This window comes from Ascidia mentula, chromosome 4 (genome assembly GCF_947561715.1).
Source record: "Ascidia mentula chromosome 4, kaAscMent1.1, whole genome shotgun sequence".
In the NCBI taxonomy this organism is placed as follows: domain Eukaryota; kingdom Metazoa; phylum Chordata; class Ascidiacea; order Phlebobranchia; family Ascidiidae; genus Ascidia; species Ascidia mentula.
Window position 1 is genome coordinate 13147565 of NC_138569.1, and position 23668 is coordinate 13171232.

Genomic DNA, 23668 nt, shown 5'->3' on the forward strand with positions numbered 1-23668 from the left:
CCACTTTCTATCTTTATCAACACCTTCTTTCACCAGGTCAACATCTATCCCCCACGGAATCTGAAATACTTTCTCCTAAGTTAAAACCTTTATATTTGTGCAAACCCTACACCCGAAACTTCTCACTTTACTGACTGGTCTTTCATTTCAGTTCTTTACCCAATTATTTAAAAATCTTTAAATACAGGCTTACTTTTCAGTTTTAACCGTGAAGACTCAACATTTACATTTCCATTTAAAATTACCTTCATTAACCACGTCATCGTGGAGTTTTCTAAACCATTTTAAGTTTAGTGCAAGGAGGTAGTTATCAATATCAATCACGCCGAGGCCGCCTTCGTCTACATCCAAACATAATATCTCTCTTTTAACTCTTTCCCACTTTGAACCCCAAAGAAATTTAAATATTGGTCGCTCGATTTTTGAAATAAGGTCGTTGGTTAAGATTGTCGGTAATACACTGAATTTATACATTAAAATTTGAATTACCAGAGATTTAATAATTATTGTCTTTCCGTGTAGTGTCAAGCCTCTTGACGACCAGAGATTTAAAACCACTTGGATTTGTTTAAGGATAGGATTAAAGTTCCTGTTTACCATCAACTTGTTGTCATTTGTTTTGATTGGTATTTCTACCCCAAGATATTTATAACGTTCTCAGGCCATGTTTGGCCTTCATTTGCCATAGGTTTGAAACGTTTATTTCTTTTTGAACCTATAAAAAAAGCGACGGGCTTACTCACATCTAATTTGCACCCTGATAATTCTCCAAACCCCTCAATTACTTTAAATACCTTATGAAAGTCGTCCTCATCTCCCTTTAAAAAACGCTCGTGCTCTGCTTCTGACGATTGCGCTTTTAGTTTGGCGCACAAGAAATTCGTTTAATTTGTCCTGAAGATGAGCTAACTCGTTTAGTAAACGTTCGTCTTCCCCCTTTTCAGCTAATGTATCTTGTGCTTTTTTATACGGTTTTCGAATTTATGTAGGGTTGCCAATCTGTTCGTTTAGCGTTTGAGGCGTGACGAATTGTTTCCCCCTATAATCACGGCTTTTAGTGTGTCCCACCTTGTATGTGGGTTTGTATCATTTGGGGGATTTTCTCGTTCGAAGTTGGTGACTACATCAACTATTTTCTCTCTATAATTAGTTTCGTTAAGTAGGGATACATTGAACTTTCAGTATCCTCTTCCACGGGACGGAGGGTTGGTATTAAGTTGTGAAGTTATCATATACAATGGTCTGACAATATTCCCGGGTCTATATCGGCATTTGTAACATTTGTGGTGCGTGGTTTGTCTAACAGAAAAAAATCAGTACGTGAGGCGGCATATGCATTTTTCTGAAATCTCGAGTATTTCTGCAGATTTGTTGTATATTGCTCTAACTTTTTCTTCGCATTCCGGTTAGCATGTTTATCGGTACCCGATTTGTCGAGTTTGTCGTTCAATACTAAGTTAAAATCTCCTCCTATAATAACATGGGCATTTGAGAAATTGTTTAGTGATGAGAACAGGTTATCTATACATTCCGGTTCGTCCCTGTTTGGTCCGTAGACGTTGACAATGACCAGCTTAATAGAATTATTTGACATTTCAACTAGGGATGCACCGAAAGTTCGGTTTGCCGAATTTATTCGGCCGAAACTAAGGTTTTCGCAATTATTCGGTTTCGGCCGAATATTTCTGCAAAATTCGGCCGAAACCGAAACTTTTTTACTGCATAAAACGGTGATACGCAAAGTTTAGAAAAGGTTAGAATCCTTGTTTAAACTGTAGGATTGTGTTCGTTTCATTTGTTTATTTTCACAGAAATGACAAAAATCAAGTTATAGCAGTTGGAACAAGTCGAGGTTATTCTTTAAGCGCCAAAAAGGCTGTATGATAGGATTAGATCCAATCCAGTACATCATGTTTTGTTTAAATTTATTGCGTTGAAAGAGATGGATACCAAAATTAGTTTCGGTTTATTCGGCCGAATTAATTCGGCAACTTTTGCCGAATATTCGGTTTCGGCCGAATATAAAAATAGCTGTTTCGGTGCATCACTAATTTCAACCATTATGTATCGGCCATCTTGGTCTACTCGAACGATATTTGCATGTTGCGACCCCCCCCCCCATTCCATTTCCCACAACTTGACTTTATTAATACTGCTAAGCGTTTCCTGCAAGAAGGCAATGTTACATTTTTTAGTTCGAAAATATTGAAAAATCGATTTGCGTTTTATTGTGTTGCTTAAACCGCGTACATTTTGCGAAAAGACGTTAAGAACCACGACTTGTGTTTAAAATACTCCGTTGATATTCCTATGTTCGATTTACTCCGAGTTCCATGTCCCATTCGTATTCCTTGCCACAACCGCAACGGTAAGGACGACTGGGGCTAATTTGGCGTGCCGATATCTTTTTACAAGTACCTACAACTAATTATTCTGCATTTACAGATGCTATTTTAATTGTTACATGCAATCCGCAACGGGGACTTTGACACAACATTTACGGTTTTACAAGCACACTTAATTGAGTAGGCTATACCTTTGGCACTGCACGCATTCGAACATGTCTCCGTCAAGACGATACTCAGCTTACCGGTTTAAAAAATGAACTGAATGAGCTTTACTAGTTACAACAAAATAAAATTCAAGAATGTAATTCATAATTTTAAAAAAATATGAGGAATTTTCCAAAAACCGTCCGAGCGATCCCGGGTCTCCCCCTAACCAACAATGTATATTTTATAAACGAATAAGCACAGATGTGAGAATGGTCACCCTGCCCATCTTTGTGGTCTTATGGGTGCACCTACCATTTTATATTTATTTTTTTTATTTTCTCACATGCGTAGTAATGTTTTGCGCAAAATAAAGTTGGATTGAAATTATTCCACTGATTCCGCTTCTTCTGGTTCAGGCATGTTTTCTCGTGGTGGATGATTTTTTTGTGGTCAAGTTACTGATGCCATTTTGTCGAAACAAGGATAGTTCATTACGTTCTTCTTCTCATTAATATCTTTGTACTTACATTGGTGTAAACATAAATTAAACATTCGCTCCGAATTTTTTTTTAATTTAACGAACTTTCCTCATTGTAATTATTTTTTACCGCATAAGTGAGTGTCGACAGCATTGTCACTTTACTTGTGTATACCGTAAAAAAAAACAATTTAAAAAAAAACAATCTCCTGTCCGTAAAAGGCTGTGATGCGTAACAACTTTTCTAATTTTGTGAATTATGGATATCAAATGGCAACATAAAAGTCAATTAGATCCGTTTTTTTGTGATTTATAGCGAGAAACGTACATTATATAGTTTGGCTATTTAGTAATCATGTTGTGTTTATGTTTAGGCTTATTCTGCAATCAAGTAGGATTTTGAAGAGAGGGTTGTAGATTACAAACAGTTTGTTGTTTTGTGTTCTGTGCATGGATGGATACTAAACATGTTACGGAAATTAAAAAATGTGGGTAAAAAAGCCTTCCGTTATAGATTTATTGCTTCACTTAATGAACTGGATGTGCAAGGAACAAAGTCATGGTAAAACATTGTATTATTGAATTGTTTGCCACATACTACTTTTGAAGATATTTCTTTAATGCAACATTGCAGGCAACCTTTCAAGTTGGCAGTTGTTTGCATGAGAAGAAAGAAACGGATTTCAGGGAAGGTAAGTTTGTTTGGGGTTAAAAATGCCTGATTGTGCCAAGCAGTTATGTAGGATTAATTAATACCCGACTGAAAAATATGAGGTGCTCGGAAGATATATCCACTGCGCAAATTTCAACAATTTTATCCACAATCGACATTCGAAAAAGAACAAATTACTAACTCTCCAATCTGGAATAAACATATCTTTTTATTTACACCCAATGCCATTTTGTTTACATGTGATAACTTACAGCTTGGTTTGCAAAACTGTACAGGCTCAAAGCTGGAGACCCAGCATAGAGAATCCATATAAAGGAGCTGTCAAGTGGACTGCCCACAATCAGGAATCACTTGATATCAATGTTACTTTTTTCTATGATCAACATAGTAGTGGATTTGAACCAAAAGAATGGGTGTTTGTCATAGAAAATGTAAGAAACATTTTTATATTGTGATAAATCATATGAATATGGGCTAAACATAATTTATATCCAAATGTGGTTGCAGGAGGCACAAAATGGAAAACGAAAAGCTGTTGCAACAGCAAGGGTTGAAATGTCGCAGTATGTCATGGATATTCCTTCTCCTCAGCAGTTAGATTTGAAACTTAAACCTCTTACAAACAAACTTGTGTCAGCAAGATTAACATTTACTATGACATGCATTTTTATGTCAGAAGGAATTGCTACGTAAGACTTTTTGACAAGCCTTTATTGTACTATTACTCCCTATCTTAGTATGGTAATGTTAATTATGTTGACAACTTTGGTGTAACATCCTAAGTCTTCCGTCGTACTAGGTTGTTTGATATATCTATATTTCGCCTACTTCTAGAATTCATCAGTGTTGATTATTCAAATAGAATTTGTTAGGGGAGTCTGATAAAGTAATCTTTTATCTGTTAATTTTGACTTAAAAAAATTATTCTAAACAAGGTTTTTTGTTTCCAGTGATTCTGATCTTGTTTCAATGGCAGGAAGCACGACCAGTGAAGATACAATCGCACTTGGAAATATTGATATTGCAGATATTGGAGATCTAGATGATATAGATGGTTACTTAAATAATAAACATATCACTTATTTATTAGTTTCTCATATTTAATATTTTTATAGTTGAAGGTAGTTCCTGTGCCAGCACTGTCGGAGGACATAGCAATGCCAATTCATTGCAGGCTCAAAATGAGTTGCATGATCTGACTCAGAAAATAGAATCATTGAATCAATCAATGGGTGATCTGCCTGATTCTGTGTTTAGAACAAATCATGTTGGCACTATTGGAGGTAAAATATTGTAGCTTTAGTAGATAGTACATATATATATATATATATATATGGTATAAACACGTATGTATTTCTTTATAATTGGCACAGATATTTTTTGTTCTCAGCCAAACTTTAACAGCATTCTTAAGTATGTATGTTTGATATTGTTTTTAAAGCGCAACCTCTAGCAGAGCGTAGTCGACAAACAAGCAGCAGCAGTGCTCAATCAGAGCACACTTCAACCAGTCATGAATCTACTTCACAAAATAAAAGGTCTGTTATATAATGAATAATTTATTGCACATGGGATTTTAACCTATTTATGCATATTATATTATTGCCTCTTTTTTTAGACTTGGACAGTTGGATGAAAATATTTCTTCTGATGCTTTATTTATAAATGCAGAGAAGAGGCAAAGCTGCTCATCTGATGCTGGTAATTCTGAGAAATAAATACAGTAGTAAATTTGCTTTGCATTATTTGTTGTTAGTCATAATTTTGTGTAATTATTTACCAATGTGAAAGTGTTTTTGTCACTCTGGTAAAACAATAATGGCTTTGGTTTTAACACAGCTTCTTCTCAAGCATCAACTCCCAAACAGAAACACAGACTGCGACCATCAGTTAATTTTCTTCACCAAACTGTTGAGGTGCCATATTTGACATACCATTGGGCAGAATTATTAACATAAGATCAGGGTTCGAAAAAGCGGCAAGAAACGTATGCAAAAACGTTACAACCTAATCCCAATACTTTAATTTTGCTTAGTACGCGATTGTGCATTGCACTTTAAACTCGTTGAATCAATATTTGTTTACATTGCCATCGTTGACTTCCGTAAGTATTCATTGCGCAAAAAAGGCTTGAAAAAATACGGGGATTAAAAGAAAATAGTCGTTGACATTGCGAAGAAAAGTTAACAACGTTGTTTGCATCAGCGCTTGTTGCGTGTACGAATGAATAGGTAAAGAAGGATGAGGCGCCTTGTAATCTGATTCATGTTGCGTCGCAATAATTCCAAAATCGGTTCGCAACAACTCCAAAATTTGCGAATTTCGAACTGCTAATTCGAACCCTGAAGATTGTCGCAGTTTAATTGAATATGGGCACTAACTGATGTTGGCAGTATTCCAGGGGTCATCAATCTATTAGTGTATCAGTTTATAAATAAAGTTAAAATGTTTCTCACTTTGTGTGTCAAAGTTTTTCTGTGCCCAAGAGGACACAAACAATTTATTTGTTTTAATTACACAATTGGAATATGACTTATAAATTACTTGATCTGTCATTAATAACCACCTCGCATGTCAACCATGATATGCATGGCAAGGGTTGCAGATACCTGTGTTAATCGCTCAAACTGTTATAAATGTGATTATAGTATTATTATCCAAACTTTACTAATTATGTTCTATGGCAGTTATGTTTACGAAATATATTCTGTGCATTAAAAAGTGATTTAAATAGACTCGAGCCAAAGTGAAAAATGTCGCCTATTTCTTTAATTTGTAATTGTTAGTGTGAAACGTTCTTAATTGTTTAATCACAATGGATGTAGGTTGAAGCAAGCAGCTCCACCAACAACTCGCCGGCCACTGACAAACAAAAATCCATCCTACGGTGGTGCCAGAGAGTAACAGAACGCCATAAAGGAGTAAAGGTGACCAACTTTACCACGTCCTGGCGCAACGGCCTCGCGCTGTGTGCCATCCTTCATTATTACAGGCCTGATCTAATGTAAGTTACAATTGCTTATTACAAAGTAAAGGAATCAATAATTTCTGTTTCGCCGCAGTGACTACAATACCTTAACGTCCCTGGATGGGAAGCAGAATATAAGAAAAGTACGTGTTTGAATAAGTTTTTAAACTTTTGCTTAAATGAAACTCCTTTAGGCCGTGGATGGTTTTACCTCAATGCGTTTACCTGGCGTGGTTGGTTTGACACCGTCATATTTATCTGAGAAAAACAATCTCATATCATTTTTAACTGGAATTCGCGACTATTATGAAAAAGAAAACGACGGAAAGGTTGGTATCTAACGTAGGGATAGAAACAAAATATATACGAATTTGGGGAGCACAAAGTTTTAACCGTTGACTTTCAAGATTGCTTTTGAATTACCAATACTGGATATTGCTTTAGTTGCCAGAGCAAGTTAGCCGTCTTCAACTTCCCGCGACAGGCATCATACACCGCGGTAATCATACTACAAGCACTTTGTGTGAAATGGCTCGCATCAAACTTCTCTCCGACCTTGAGGAGAAAGAAGACGAATGCGACGTTTTCTCAACCCAACTCGACGACGTCCTTGAAAGCGACGTTGCCAGCTGTTCGGAGCAGTTTAGTCCGGGACCTCGCAGGTCCAGTGAACTGACGAGCGATCTTTCTCTTTCTAAAACATTTAGCTACGACAATAGTTCAGGCAGTTTGCTTGCAGATGATCTGGGGCCCCCCCTAGTGGATTCAAATGCCCCCAAAAGTCACCCAAATATCGAATCCATGGACTATTACAAAAATGTGGAAAAAAACAGTAACACTTTAACAGATGTTAAGAGTGCACTCACAGAAAATAAAGGCGAACAGGTTGCGTATGACGCCACATCTTTTCAAAGTGAAACGCCTCAGTCCAGCGTAATGGAGAAGCGAACTAATACGGACGTGGTTGTAAGTACGGATGTAATCTGCGACTCCACATCAACTAAAGTAACTTTGCAAGAAATGGAAGCTCAGGAATCCGAAAGCAATGTATCAATAATTAACAAACACTCACTTAGCAAAGATTCGGCGATCGAGTGCGGATCCGATTCTTCCTTTTACGAAACACACCCCGAATATGTGGAAGTTAACGAATCTGAAGAAAAAGAGCAACCTTCCGTAGAGGTCGTTGCAGCCATCTCAAATAAATCCGAAGATGACATAGAAGTACGTATAATGGCATGCTTACACAGTTATAAAAACAGTTTTTTGACATAATTTTTGTTAACGTGCTGTTTAATATGCCTCTAAAGTTTGATGGAAAGAAGGTTGGTTTGGTGGAAGATGAGGAAATCTTGCACGAAGTAAATTATGAAGAGGATCCTGTTGAAGAGAATGTGTCATCTGACAATCTTCGTGAAACGGTTGACAAATTGCTGGTATGAACACGTTACTGGCGATAATATTCTTGTAAACAATTAAATCCTGCCTATTTACAGAAATCTTCAGCGGAAAGAAATAAAAAAGCAAAAACTCTTGAATTGATAGAGAAGGCCAAGTCGCAAGTCAATGTGGTGAGATTTTTGCTAATTTGTGTCCATTTTCCGTTAGCCTACTTTTTCGAAAGGCCTGAAAAGTGTGTGGCCAAAAAATTACATCAGGAGGGTGGTCCAACATTTCAACAACCGCTTTTCACCCTCACGGCAGTTGTGCGTATTCAGTAAATCCCTATGTGTCAGTAGGGCGTAGCCACCCATCGCGAGAAGTGCTTTGCGCTGTGGTGGTCCCAAGTCCTCTGCGCCTTTACGTTCGTCACACAGAATTAAACCGTTCCGCTGCGCCGCTTGTCGCATTCCTTCAACCATCCTTTGCGTTGCATGCAGCATGACGATACCCTACCCGATGACAGCCCTTCCCCTTACCTGGCTAGCCCCGATGCAACTATCTCTACGTAAAAGTTTGCGTTTCGGCCAGTGGTAAAAATCAATTCATTTCGGCCTGTTTGTGTCAACATTCGGGTTAAAGCATTCGTATCGCGATGACCTTGGTACGCCCCCGATAATCCGTTACCCCTTGACGGGTTGTGTATGTTTGTTTTATGTTGCATCAGGTCGAGTGGAGACACTAAGTGGTCACTTCTTCGGTTTCACGTTTTCAGTTTCTCCTCTACCGTCGCGGCTTGCGCCTTAACTGTTTCACTTATTTATGCGTTTTGGGTAAAAGCACAAAAATATAAAAATATGGTCTTTATAATTATGCATTGTTTCCGGTTAAAATTTAACACTAATTTCGCGTGAAAATAATATTTTTATATTCGCACGTGCGTGGTTTAATGCACATCGGGACCCGCGTTCCCTCATCTGAAGCGTTTGTTTGCTTTCTGCCACGGTCATTGCCCTAATCCTATTACATTGGGTTCACGAACTTTTACCCCATTGATAGTGGGTGTAGGGGACAGGAAGAGTTTTTGTTGTATCACCTGTCTCTCACCCCGCACCCAAACTTTGACGTCGACTTGATGTGCTGTCGTCCTCGTTTAAAATTACTAGAATTATTTAATTAGACTCTACGGTTCTTGCAACTTGAACTATGTATCTGAAAGCGCCAGTTCGTTTTCCCACGGTACCTAAAATATGCACGATTTCTTCGCATGATTTATTTGGATTCTTGTTTTCGGCGATTTGTTAAATTTATATTTGCCAAGTTGCTGTTTCAAAAATTAATTCACCATCGAAAATCATGCAACCTTACAATGTTAGAATAACAAACGCGAAGTAAGCGAGAGGAGTCAGCAGTTGATCGACGAAGCTCGTGCCACACTCGGTCGTTCGACAACTCCCAAATACTCGGAAGAATGGCGAAATGTGGAGAAGGCAGAGAAGGCAGAGAAGGCAGAGAAACCAAACTCATCCCGAAGCTCACAAACGTGTAAGGTTGATTTGTTTTTGAGTAAATCGGATGACGGCAGTAGTTGCCCCGTTCTTTTGGTAATGGGTTGTTTGTATTGCTGCACAGCGGCCTTATTTGACTGTCATCGTATTTCCAGCGTCGGCGTCCGTCAGCGACCAGTGGAGCGTGGAGGGATCGTCAACAAAGCGACAAACGGGTGACGGACGGATGTCTGACGGCGCGCGAGCCCTCGACGTGCCTGCATCGGAATCTGATACGGTTGTAAAATTGCACGACGACAGCAAGCTTTCTGCTTCGAAGAGCGACGCATCGAGCGGGTTCGAATCGTCGAACGCGAGGGACAATACAGACGATAGTCTTTGTGAGAAAATGACTACGATCGAATCTTTGTTCCACACCAACAATGTCGCCACTGTGAGCGCTAAAGAGCCTTTTGAGACCGATATTTCCCATCAGCTACCGCAAAACCCATTTGTGGATTCTAAGGAGGAATCCTTCCAACAGATCTTTGTCCCTGATTCAGAATCCTTACATCAAGATGAAGAAAATAATGTGTCGTTACGAAATAATAAGGAAGTGGCATCTCAACAAGAAAATATTGACATAATGACAAACGACACGATTCCATCCATTGAAGGTAGTGGACGTTGCATGGTGTGGTTTGTGACAAGAGTTTATGATTAAATATGTTTAGGTTGTCTGGTGAACGGCAGAAACGGTCAACACGTGGAAAGGCCGAAGAGAAAAGAAATTACAGATTCTATGGAAAACTTAAGTAAATAAAGTTGTTAGTGTTTGTCTGTCATGACAATAACGTTGAAACTGCATTGCAGATGGAGACTCAGAATCCATTCTACCGTCCAGCGACAGTGTGAACACGTATGTTCCTGTTGAGCAAGTTGAAAGGCGAAGAAAGACCACAGCCGCATCACTGGGTCAGTAGACCCCTAACAAATGTTTTCTACTCAAATTATAACCAAACCAGACTAGATTTTTGAAGCGACGCTAATGGCATGTATGTCTATATTATTATCAATGTTTTTTAGTTGAACGTCTCTCGGTCGCAAGCACATCTGGACTGCACAAAAGGTTAAGTACTGCCTTACTTAGGAAGTCAACGTCTGACGATCCAAATCAAGACGTTGTAAGCGAGGTAACAGCAAATTATTTTGTTTAGTAATTTTATTTACAATATAGTTCGACTGTATATTTTCTTTCAATTAAAATATACAGTCTAAGGTTGTTATTTATTGAGGTAAGGCAAAGATAAGCGTTACAAAGATAAGCCTTTATCGGTGCAGTTGGAGAATCAACGTATTGCCTTGGAAAAGGAACAACGAGTTGTAGAGGAACGATCTCTTGAAGTCCAAATGGAACTGCAGGACTTGAAAAATCTTGGTTGGTATTTTATGGTGATTATTTTGCGTCTCTGAAAACGCCTTTCAAGTCCAAGAATATTAAAAAACATTCCAGTTTAAAAAAAAGAACTTAAATTGTGTTTGAAGTTTTTTTAAATGGTTTGGTCCTTGTTGCTTTATGATATTACCACTTACATTTTTCTGAAGTTGTGCTTAACTGTATAGTTTCGTTATCGTAAGCTACAGGTGTAGTTGGGTATGTTTACCATCTGCCCACCATTCGATTGCAAGCACTTTCATATTCAACTTCATTAAATTTTTACGCTAATCTTGTAACGTTATACGAACTAATCCCGCGACAAAAGTAGGCGATTCAGTTTCGGTAATCTCTCCCGATCCCTTTGCGGCTTTAAACGTTTTCCTTAATTAGAACTGGACAGTTTTAATTGGCTGCCCCCCGCTTTTTTCTTTAATGCATTATTGAGTTGCCAGTGCTGGCCGGCAGTGGCGGGACATGCTGTCGTTTTTCACCCAAATTGAGTTGTGCCTTATAATCCTGTTCCACAGATTTGCATTGGCTTCGTTTCATTTCCCGAAAACAAGATGATGCATTTAGTTTTAGGCACGTGGATTATGCGGTGATAGTTTTCTTACAGAGCTGGGGAAGTAAACCCGAAACTCATTCCTGATCTCATTATTGGTGACATGTAGCTGCTCTAAGCCTCCCCTATCTATGTTCTCTATCTCCCTCCGGACACCTGTAGCAGTTTAATGCCGCGCTCTCTGGGACGTTAATACGACGGTTTGGGTCGTTTTAAGCACATCCGTGCCTCTTTGTATTGTTATAGAGCGCGCCTTATCCAAATCGTCGCCTGGCTGCCTTGAAAATCCTTGATCGGATTTAGGTGGTTTTCCTTGAAAATTATAATCGGCTCCGTCGATCTGCTTTTGCTCCTAAATCCCCCTTCCCGTAACTAACTGTCCTTTATATGTCTTCGCCTTTGTGGCTGGCACGTTAGTGTTCAACTCAACAAGGCGTGGGGTGTGTGCTTGTTTTGCATGTTGAGGAGCTGCCGAAAAATGGACTACACTTGTAAAGGATTTATGTAGCGCGAAACAAAATATCTTATGAAAAAAGACAGACAGGAAGAGTAAAAAGGAAAGTGTCTGTAAAATTGTGAACCATAATCAAACCCAGTAAAGCATAAACAAAATGGCCGACACTTGAAAAATGTAAGTATCTTGTGTATTCGGAGAGTGTATAAAAAGTCTTTTGATGTCAATTTTTCTGCTGATAGTTTGCCTGATGAAACGTTGCCCGCCGGAGTGCAATTGTTAGGTTGGGTCGCTTTTCGTACCCTACGAAATTTCAATTGCATGCCGCTCAAATTGGATAGAGAAGGGCATTTTTCCTCGCCTGAGATAGTAGCCTTGACGCAAATTGTCCAAAATTTCTTTTTCGTGTTTGACGCCACTTAGGACTCCGCAGCCTGTTTCTATTTTCCGGCGTCGTGCCAGCCCACAAGAGCACTGGGTTTTACTTACACTCACCCGAGCGCTTGGCTGTCGCGAAATCGCTGGCGATGGTATCTTGCGCGATGTCAGCCACAAGGTCGACCTCGTGTCAGTCAGGATTAGGGAGATTCTTGTCCCTCCTCCGTCTCCCGAGCTTGAACCACTGCCCTTTCTCCGCAATCACTCTTATGTGTAACATTGCTTTTATTTCCTAGTGACAAGGTGTTAGACATGACTTTCAGCTATTGAATAAAAGTAGGTGCTATTACACATTTCAGAAACAATACGTTTTACCTTTTATCGATGGTTTGGACGCGAGCCACAACGTACATTAATCGCCCTCTTGACGTTTACCAGTTTTAATTTTCTACTGTACTGCTCACAATACCACTCCTCATACCGAAAGGTCAGAACCGATTTCGGTGTAGGTTGCATGGCAAATAAGCGGCGCGCACATATGAAGTTACGGTGAAAGTATGATAGGCGATATTGGCGGGATTAACCGTAGTTGAGTATTCACATTTCCTCCAATATTGTTTATGAAGGCCAACACTACCAAAAATATGATTGCACGAATTGTGTGATGGTATTACAACACTTTTACATAAGCTAAGTAAAGACAAAAGTTTTTTAGACTAGTAAACAGAGTTGAGTTATATTGACGACGTTCTGAAATGGGCGCATGCCTTTCCCCCCACTAATTTTCATTTAAACGTCGTCTCCCTCCATTCCCCATCACGAGATAATGTCAGATAGTGGCAAGTTGCTTGTCGGCCATTTTCATAGATTGTTCCAAAGAACATGGTTTTGTAATTAGCCGACCCCCTTTCAAAGTTAGTTGCTCAAGTTTTAACCTGCAAAATGTGAGCAATGTAAGTAGCACCTTTCATGGTTTTTAAAGAAGTTTTCATTGAGATAAGTGGACATTTCTCCTTACCAAACGAATTGCAACACTTTCAATGGTGTTTTGATCTTGATAGGAGATTAAGACCCACGTGCCGTTGATCCCTCTTAATCTAGTATTTTCGCGAACTTCGCTTTGCTTCCAAATCCACCACACTGCTAGTTGTTTGTTGTACAAACGTTCCGCGAATCATTTTCGGTTGTTTCACGTTTCATCTCGCGTACTGTTTACGCTGATTCGATGCTATCGTCGGCATACAATATGGCCGACCCGGGCGTTGAGCGACCGCCTACATTGACCAAACGCCGCCGACCCCGCTACCCACGGAATTTGCTCGGGACGGCACAGTTTTCGCCGCGTGAATCATGCTTACATTGCTCCTTGTCGCCGGTCTTTCCATGTGCGTAATGGGGAAGTTAGCTTGAAACGAATTGGTCACAGCGGTTATCACGTTCTTCCACTGCCCTTACAAACATGTTGAAAGTATGGCAAAGAAGAAAAATATGTCTTTACCCCCCCAAAATATTTGCGCCGCTGACATTGTTTGTTTTGTCGTTAAACATTACCGTTATCACTGATTAAGTCCACACCATGCATAAGATCAACAAATCATAAAAAAATTAACAGAAAAATATTTCTGTGTAATTTCAAAATGGATGTTGACTGATAGAAGAGACGTTACAATCCCGACGGAAACGAATTTGTGGAAAGAATTATTCCGATTCCCCCCGGGTGGTCTTGTTTCTCTCAAAAAACTTATCGTTTGACTTTCGGATTTCACGTCACGTCGCTTACCTTTCAATCGGTTGGCGCATACAATCGACACGCCGACGGGGTCCGTGATTTATTTTGACAAGAGTCGAAACGCGAATGCACCAAAACTCCTTTCTGCTTTCAATTTCGACTAGCTCGTACGTGCCACACATTGCCACGTTGCACGTAAATGACACGCACAGATTTGCTTGTTCGATTTAGTGTTGTGGTGTTATCCTACCGACACGGCCAGAGACAAGGAAGGGCTTCAGTTTGTTCTGACAACAGTACAATGGTTTGTTGGTGTAGCAGCTGCCGTCTGTCGTTTCCACTTTTTATTCCCGTCCAGTTCGTCTCCGCCCAACTATTAAATAATCGCTAGCCGTGTAGAAATGGTGTTAGGGTTTGGCGCCAGTGTGGGTGGCCTCATGTTATTCCGGCATTCTTCAAACATTTTCGAGTCTTGTCGTTTTGGAATGGCCGCCACTCGTTGACTCTTTGAGGGTTAACTGTCACTCACTCAAGTGAGCGTATCTACATTTTCTCTTAATTGTAAGGTGTTTTTCATTTTTTCGATTGCATTCCCTTGTTTCTTGGTTACAGTGTGTTAGGAAAATGCGGATACCCAAAACACTACGATTACCTCGGAAACTTCCAAAGGAAACATCAAAATAAAAAATGACACAAATTCGAATTCTCGTTATTTCCTTTAGTTTTTTTATTTGTGTCTGTGGTAAATTTGCATGTTTAAAATAATTTAAAATATTCGTGATCGCGTGACAAGGAACAATCGGTGGTTTGGCAAATCTTCTAACATCGCCACCATATCGATGTTTAACCGATTCCGTCATGCATTTATATTACCACCCCACTTATATGTAAGCGATATGATGTGTGTGGCAAGTCTGATCAAGATCAGGAGAATCCCACCTCCGCTGCTCATAATATTAATTGGATTTTGTTTTGTACTTAATTGTAACCATCCTCTTAAAGTTTGTCAGCGCTCTCAAATTTGTAGATATTTTTTATTGTGTGAAGTACACACACCGGATCAAATTTTGATCAGTAGATGGCGCTATGTACAGGGGTGCGTTTTCGGCTTGACTGTTGTTCAATTGTTCAAAGTGCGGTCATCTCTTAAGGGTATACTAGCGTAGATTGGCGGGTCAATTGGAAGAAATAAGTGTGTAATTCACTACATGTCCCTCAACTTATTCTGCTTCGTGTTACACATGCTTATTGCTACACAATTTTGGTATTTGTTTATTTGAGAGAAGTCTCGTCTATAAAAGTGAAATGAGTGCTCTACAGATTATGTTTCCATCTTCTGGGTGAACGCTCTTTATTTCCCACGCTTGTTGACTTGCCCTGCTATACCCTTATCTTTCGTGACGTAACACCCATTGTGGTCGTCCACGTTGTTAAAACTCGAGACCAACTAACACCAACAATCTGAAGCGACGTGACGTATTGAACCCCTTTCCACTGTTTTGCTCTTTCACACATTTGCGCTTGTTTTTAGGCAACAGAGGCAACAAGCAGAGGGAGGGTCAGCTCATGCAGGAATGGTTTCAACTTGTTCATAAAAAGAACGCAATTTTGCGACAACAGGATCAACTTGCGCTCATGTAAGTTTTTGTCATTATGCCGAAGATCGTGGCTAACTTTATGCATTTGTTCTTTTGCATCGTTGTGTGGGAAACTAGCGTTGATCCCTTATTATAACATTAAATGGAGACCGTCGGGAATTCTGGGAAGATTTTAATCGCTTTATGGCGTGACAGCAAGAAGTTAGATGTTATTCTTTTTTAAGGGACCCACATATATCCCGTTTCCTATATTTTGTTTAATAATAATATATGATAACCAGCGAACCTCACGTTGCGCTCTTGTCCCAGCAACATGCGTGACAACAAAAGCTTGTCTATTTATTTGTTCTTCTTCGAGTCGCGCACTTGCTCGCCTTAAGCCGGACGTGAGTCCAGCCACATGAACGACAACACCTCCCCTTCCTCCCAATGCAACCAATCATTTGCACAAATTTACCGAAATCAAATCCACGCCGCTGAGTGGAGAAAATCGTAAAGCGTGGACGACCCGCGTAGTTTTGACGATGTGAGGTGAAAGGTGGAGCTCCTCTACGTATGTTGTATGTCGTGTAAATCGCCCTTCTCTACATCAAAAGAATGTAGCGTGCTTTTACTGAATACGTTTACGTCAACAACACATAATAACAGTAGAAACGGCCTTGTTGTTGTTGCAGGGAAGAAGAGCAGGAAATACTGGAGAAGGTGGATAAGATACATGATGAACTTATTCCTCTCATGGAAATTGAAGGTAACTACGTTAAATGGCGGACTTTGTCTGAAAACTTGTGCTTATAAAATGAACTTTGTTATACAGTAACATTGGAACCCGGTTAATTTTATCTGTTATGTCATTCACTCATGGTTCACTTCGAATCAATAACATCGATCCCTCCCACTCCCATCAGCCCCAAATTGAAAATTTAATTCTAATTGGAAAACGCTTATGGCAGAGCGCAAAGAAGCTTGTCGGCATTTTGCGCTCGATGTTGTGGAATGAAATCGGCTCCGAAAATAGAGCCTTTTTTCAAGCCACCATGCTGGGGGATATGCGCCAAGGTTGACATGTTTATTGTTTAAGGAGGATTGTAGGTTGTTCGTTCGCTTAATTAAATCTCAACGCGTGTCGCCGGCCTTGCCAACGCCGAGCCTTTACTAAACACACCGTTGATAAATATATCTCGTCCGCATCGTCGCTTAAACACACTTTAAGTACTTAGTGGAGAGTTAAGCCGGCGTCGCAAGCGAAACCTCATTGTTTATAAGCAACAGAGCTACGATGCAAACTGCGTCCAACGTGACTTCAAACGCGCTCCTCAAAAATTCATTTTTTCATGTCGTTGCTTGTACCGCACAAGGAAGGATTTCCACTAGACTCAGGCTTTTTCGTTCGTGCGGATTGAAAAACGTTAATCTGTCCATAAACAGGATTAGACGCGTGTAGATGTGGAGTGGATAAAGCTTGTGGCATCCGTTTACCATGATTTCCATCACTAGACTTTGGCCAAGTTGCTTTTGTCGCAGTTTTTGTGAATGGGAGTTGCAAACGAAACTAACTAAAAACGGTCGTATTGCCCTATTTCGACAAACAACAGCAACACTTAAAAACACTCGGATATATTTTTTCCGTCGAAATCAAGTACATACGTAGAAAATACATCCTATAACAATAACTTGCATATATAGTTTTGTTGTATTTTTCATAAAGAAAATAAATTGGACTCATAGTTAGGTCCGACGCAACCTGACCGCCCGCCAGCCTACGTTTTCTTGTGCCTGGTTTACCAACGACATTTTCCACAGTTGATGTTAAATGTATTATATTTTTTTGCTATCGACTTTGGGCTGCGTGGAAGACATCTTGCCACTGGTGCCGAGGTTAAACCAAAGTTTCGAAATTGGGTAACGCCGACAAGCGTGCTTTACTGGGAAATGTCAACCCTCGATGTTTCGTCCGTGTGAATCGGTCATGGTGGCAAAAATCGGATTACATTTTTGAGATCAAAGCTATCTAATCGATCTTGCAACTCATCTGTGTACACTTGCCATATATAAACGCCCAAAGGTGGCGGAATGATGTGCGTTGTCTTGGGTTAATCTACTTGTTAACGGTTGGTGTCGCGCGTCTACGATCGCGATTAAATCTGCGCACCAGTGTTAATGACAACGATTCGCTCTTTTCATTCCAGTCCTGCTATAAAGATTATAGGATTTCTCGCTTGTTTGTAGTGAAAATGCGAATTTCAGTGTTTCAACACAAATTGACGGTCGTTTGCTGTCAGTCTAGCTTGTCGAGTGACGGCTCTTCCTGGCACTAACGTCATACCTGCTTGGTCATTGCTATGTCACAAACACGACGTCATCACTAAGTTTAATCATTACCGTTTACTGATGTGATGACTAAATTGGCCTGCTCAACTTGATAACAAAGGGAAAATCAATTTTATCATATCCGTATTTGAGGTAAAGTCCGAAATTTGTCTCAACAAACATTATATTTTATGAAGTGTGTAGATTTTCTTAAGTTAATTATAAATCGAATTATTGTTAAAAAGAACTCTGTGCTGTCGGCGTCTCCGTCCTCGCAAATATGCGCATCCGCTGCCTTGCTCGTTTCCTGGAAATGTTTTTCGCTTGTTCATGTTCGCTTCTGGGTAGCTCGTGGTCGTGTGCACCACGCTGTCTTCGCCCCGCCGCCATGGGCTTATTTTATACATAAACAAACGCTCCGATATGTATATCGCCGTTGTTTGTTTATGTTTGGTCGATGAATCGCCTCGTCGTGTCGGGTTTGCCGCCGCAGTTTACTGCCAAACAACGCCACGGAATGCTTAATCGCTGATTATTTGGTCCAGAAATACAGACAAGTCAGTTATCTAAACACGCTTGTAGCATGTCTGATTAACCTGCGATGTGATTACGCAATAATATTCAGAACAATTCGACCGTCATGTCGATCTTTGCAATTGTGCTGATCTCGGGTTGTTGGACGATCAACTGGACGTGTTGCAAGTCTTTGGGTAAATTCCTGCTTTAATAACCGCCAAGTGACTTTCTCGAGTGAGCGCCACTTAGCCGTATTGTCTTTGGATGAAGGCCGGATTTGTATACGCGTCCCATTGTTCTTCAGCGTGTAATTGTAGTTCTACGAAAGCGCCGCTCGGGCGTGGGCATTTTCGACCGAGCGTTTTGCGGTCAGTTCGTGTGCTACCTCCATTGAGATCGTCTTTGACTCTGCATCGCCGTTCGCTCTTCTTGTAAATATGTGCGCAAACTAAATTATACATGAGCACTTTTAATTACCTACCTCAGCGGGCGTGGCTTGGTTTTCGTTACAGAGTGTCTAATAGCTACGTTCAAGCGTTGGTCGACCCATGTCTGCCACCTTCTTTAAATTTCCGAGCGTAAATTAGTCATTAAACTGGCCCAACTGCGGTGTAGTAAGGTCTGCACATGACATGATGTAGCCGCTATTAAATGTTGTAACGGCATGTATGATTTGAACTTGTTTGCGATAAGTTGTCAGCGGTCATTCTCGCTCATCCATCATTCTTTATCGCTGCGCAGTAAAATATGACGCAACTATATGTGATTATTTTTCGGCCGGTGGTGACGACCACCCACCAAGTTTTTTAAATCCTACACACAAAAATTTTACTATGCTTCAAAACAATAAATATGTTATTTTTTTCAGACGCGATGAAGACGTTGGCGCAAAAAGAGAGAGAAAAACAATTACTCGATGAAAAATTCCGACTTGTTAACGAAAAAAATCGAATAATGGAAGACATGAATGAAAAAGAACAAATGTAAACTAAACTTTTTTGATGTTTGTTTTCAGTGAGGCAATGTACAATAATCGCTGTTCTAACCGCAGGGCTTTGGAAGAAGAGGAAAGACTTCAAACCAGTTTGGGTGAAAATATGTCAAAAGTAATCAAAGATGAAGAAAAATGCGCTATCATGTGAATTGTGGGTGGTTTAGCTGTGGTTGCTGCTCAACATGAGGCCTCTTTCAACTTAATTTCATCCAATTTTACATTTCTTGCCAAAATGTAAATGAGCAAAGTCGTTGCGATTTTGTTTTCGTCTTTGTAACATGTCTCTGCCATGGGCAATGACAATAACATGTGATGCACTTGTAGGACTTCAACAAAAGTGCATCCACTATTTTCTGGTGCAAATGTTCTGTTTCGTTTTGCTTGTGCCTGTCCCACCAACGACAACAAGCCAATATAAGTGCAATTTATTTCTTCCTTAATCACTTCTTTTCTGTTAGTTTGCAAATTTCCTAAGCAGTGTTTTTTCTCTCCAAAGGCATTACCGCGTAATTTATTCCTTGGGACGTTTTTGCAGATGAATGTTAAAAGTGCGGGAAAATCTGGCTGTTTTGATTTGTACTTTATACTTATTTGTTCCTTTTCTTATTGTGATTGACCTCTCACACGCGTAAAATAGTAGCCGATTTTATCTGGCTTGTTTGCAACTTTTTGTGTTATGTGCATGGATTGTCAGTGTAACTCGCGAGTTAAAATTGTTTATATTTTGTTGCTCTCCCCACGATATGGCCGACAATAAACTAATGCCATTTTTTTCTCGACAAGATGTTGATTACTTTAAGAAGTAGAGCCGTATTCAAACCTTGCAAGATTCAAGTGAAAAGTAGTACGGAAACTTGACAGGCGTTTTATTATTAACCAAGCAAGACTGTCATAACGTTTCAAAGATATACAGAATTCAAGTTCAATTACAATATTTACTTCTGCTTCTTAGTACACAAGTTCTAATCACCAGCCTTGTAATAAATGTTCGTTTGCTTTTGCCCAAAATAGATTCAATTCGCGGGTGTTATTACGTGGATCAGATTTTCATGTTATTTTGTTTGTTGCCGGTACAAATATTCGTTTTTGGCGTCAAACCCCAAACTCACTAAACGTCGTTACTCTCATTTTTCTTTTTATCGAGCATTCATCCACGCTGATTCATCGTCTCAAAATTGTTTTGAAAAACCACATTCGTCCTTGACTAGCTACGATGTGGTGACGTCACATCAAGGGGGTTTTGAGTTCTGGCAATCGTTTGAAACGTACACTCGACGCGTTAAGAACAGCAAACCATCACAACGGCACTACAAAGATAAAAGTTTTGTACATACGATAAAGCTGCTTAGTAGGGTATTAGCATAAACAAGTGCCCGTATCTTGAGATCAATCTCTAGTGCTGGTTTTCACGTCCAGTTGCGTACAGACAATTTTTTTGGAAATGGGGCTGTAGCAAAACGTTCTGTTAAGCAACATTCTGTCAAGTCAGATGAAACATCATCATAATAGTTTGATAAGCCTTGGATCGTTTCTACGAAAGTGAAAATATTTGGGGTAGAAAAATTCAGTCGTAGTCGGAAGCTTGCTGGCGCCTGATTTACTTGAGCGCCAGCTCTTGATAGGCCACCCATTGAGCGTTGCTTTAGGATTGTGAACAGAAAAGAGATAGTTAAACCAAGATGCGCAGTCGACACTTGATTTGCGGTAAGTGCCGGTGGTCAGTCATGTTGCGACGAGGTTTGTAACCGACTTGCGCCTGTCAACCTTCATGTGGTATCTGTCTACAGGACCACTACCAATATGTCGCCAAACCAAAAAACGCCTTGTAAGGTGAAAAATAACGTTCTATCTGTGTTTCCGTGACAAGCACTTGTTGTAGTCCACAATGGATATATTTTACACATTGCTAGTAGCATGATAGCATGACTGGAGCAAAATACTTTTCTGCTAAGGTAGTGGCCACAAAACATTTTTTGTCATTTTTTTGAATTTGTTTTGCTTAAAAAGTTAGTGACACAATTATGGCATTAAGCTTTTGTTGCTAATACGTTGAAAGCATCACAGAGACGAAACAATAAGATGTAATGTCGTAACAACACGTGCGAGTAGTTTTTGTTTTGATAACGGACTAATACCGCTTTGATACTCAGCAAGTCAAGAAAGGATCCTTTAAAATCCCGATCCCAACGTTTGTTCGTGAGATTAACTTCGCCCGCCGCCCACAATACCATGACATCACAAAACGCACGCTGTAAGACCTCTGCGCCATTTTCACTTTACCAGTAATTTGTTAGCATCGTCACGTCGCCACGCATAACAAAGTAAAAAGTTGCGTGCAATCTGACCCAAGATTTTTTTCGATCAATCCATAATCTTATAGGCATGTAACAGATGGATTGGAAAGGGAATTCAGAGCCATCTGCTTTGTTGCATATATATTCTGTATAAACCCGACAATTATATTCCACAAATCCGGCTTAAAGTGTCAAATGTTAATGGAGCTGCTACACGGAGAGAAAGTTTAGAAGCCTTTGAACACTTTAACGCGACAAATAAAATCAGTTATAGGCAATTATATATTTACACATTTTTCCTAATATTTTGAGCGATTCGTGAAAGTTTTTTTTTGTAAAATGGCCAAGGCCATGGTATCATACAAAATGTCTCGTTTTGATTTTGACATCTCCAATACATTTAGCAAGTTTCTTTCCAAGTTTGATGGGATCACCCATGTAAACAGCAGACGAAAAACGTTCATGGGTTTGGGCAACCTTAGCACGAGCTGCATTTACTTGTATTATGAAAGGCCAGATGTGAAAAAAGTAACGCGCGGGCTTACATTTTCTAAGTGGAGCATTTGTGAATTCACGTGCTTTAATTTACATAAAGTACTATCGCGATAAACATATGTAAGCGGCAATCTTGAGAAGTGCATGCAGCAAAAACTCCCGCAATTGTGCATAAAAAATGGCATATGGCGGTTGTTTATAGAAATTTGTTCAAACTATGAGGTGTAACTAAAGTATAGAATACATTATGAAACTTTAGGCAAGAGTTTCAGGTTGGTGTACAACGAAGCGTAGCCGTTTACCTTCTAAAGAGAGCGTGTCTTTCTTTCTCATAACTGTTACAAATTTTTGTGTTACTTGTTGTATTATAGCCAAGCTGTAAGTTGCGACAGTTTTGCGGATAATCTGATAATTGTTGTAACGCCCAACATTACCGACGTTGAAATTGTGGCATTCTATTTTAGCCAGATTCAAATGTTAATCAGATACCAATTGGCATTTTGTCTCGAGCTAATTCCGTTGTTCTATTTCAATGCAAAAGATAATGCACCAACAAATCATCATGCGCATTTTGTTGTAAAACAGGGCGTGCACCAATGCCGCGCGTGTCAACGACCACCTGCCACAAACCCATTTGCTCGAATTAATAAAAAACAATGGTGCGTTCTTGTCGTCACGAGCACGAAGGGGATTAACTGTACTGGTTGATTATCGATGAAATTAATCCTCGCTTTTGCATTGCGATTTAGAAACGCCCCATTGTTTTCTACCTGAAAGTTAATCTCTTGCAACGCGTGCCTCGCAAATGATCAGGGCACCAAATTGCTCTGACGCGTGCTGTTTGCGCTTGTTTTTACATAAAAATGTACCAATAAGTTATGCTTTTCTGTTGCTGTGACTAAACTTGAAAAAAGCAGCTTGTGCTTTTGCGGTAGCGCGTGGGTGCGACGTGCAATTACACGGCGCTTTAAAACCAAAGTGTCGTCGTAATTTCACACCACTCCGTGCGTTGCATACTTATCAAAAACCATAAGCATTTGTTGAAAAACAATTTTGGCTTGTTGGTTTGTCGCTATTGTATTAGACTGATGATTTGCTTTGCACTGATTTGCTAAATACGACATTACACGATTGACATTGTGTAATTAACTGTCCCATAAGTTCAAGTTTGGCATTAATGGCAGACATGGAAAGTTCTTGTAATTTGCAGCTTTGGAAATGCTGTTTAGATTTTCTTTGTTATAAACCGCCATGCCACGCCCTATAAGCTGTAAAGTTCTTTTGTCACTCTACAATATGCTCTAATTACCCCGGCGATTTAGCACGAGCTGATGTTTGTGCCTTGCAACGTTAAACGCGTCATTACAAAATGGCTGACCGAAGAGCTCAAAAACGTAACGAATTAGAAAGGTTATTATTTTG

The 23668-nt window shown here is 39.8% G+C and overlaps 2 protein-coding genes across 4 annotated transcripts in view; both read left to right on the forward strand.

The window, feature by feature from the left end:
• Positions 1-23668, forward strand: part of LOC145899293 (inositol hexakisphosphate and diphosphoinositol-pentakisphosphate kinase 2-like) — a 68695-nt gene that overhangs the window by 20868 nt on the left and 24159 nt on the right. The gene's annotated exons all lie outside the window — the stretch shown is intronic.
• On the forward strand, positions 3352-20217 carry LOC145897589 (EH domain-binding protein 1-like). Of its 3 annotated transcripts, none has more exons than XM_082985940.1 (25): positions 3352-3535; positions 3608-3665; positions 3922-4077; positions 4154-4335; positions 4597-4700; positions 4762-4929; positions 5088-5184; positions 5265-5347; positions 5486-5562; positions 6472-6650; positions 6709-6757; positions 6809-6943; positions 7059-7838; positions 7925-8050; positions 8111-8185; positions 9371-9539; positions 9658-10158; positions 10216-10296; positions 10355-10456; positions 10568-10674; positions 10823-10919; positions 15574-15679; positions 16315-16388; positions 19332-19446; positions 19515-20217. In XM_082985940.1, the coding sequence occupies exons 1-25, from the start codon at positions 3441-3443 to the stop codon at positions 19603-19605; spliced, it is 3807 nt and encodes a 1268-aa protein (XP_082842066.1). In that variant the 5' UTR covers positions 3352-3440; the 3' UTR covers positions 19606-20217. The 3 variants fall into 3 exon arrangements, with proteins under 3 accessions (XP_082842066.1, XP_082842067.1, XP_082842068.1); XM_082985941.1 differs by having other exon boundaries at positions 5100-5184; XM_082985942.1 differs by having other exon boundaries at positions 3376-3461.

What these genes read in the sequence shown, in the direction of transcription:
- LOC145897589 (XM_082985940.1), top strand. Translation starts at nt 3,441, where the DNA reads ATGTTACGGAAATTAAAAAATGTGGGTAAAAAAGCCTTCCGTTATAGA. An exon ending in TCATGTTGGCACTATTGGAG is followed by an intron (nt 4,930 to 5,087) that starts GTAAAATATTGT and finishes TTGTTTTTAAAG; the next exon opens with CGCAACCTCTAGCAGAGCGT. An exon ending in AATCCGAAGATGACATAGAA is followed by an intron (nt 7,839 to 7,924) that starts GTACGTATAATG and finishes ATGCCTCTAAAG; the next exon opens with TTTGATGGAAAGAAGGTTGG.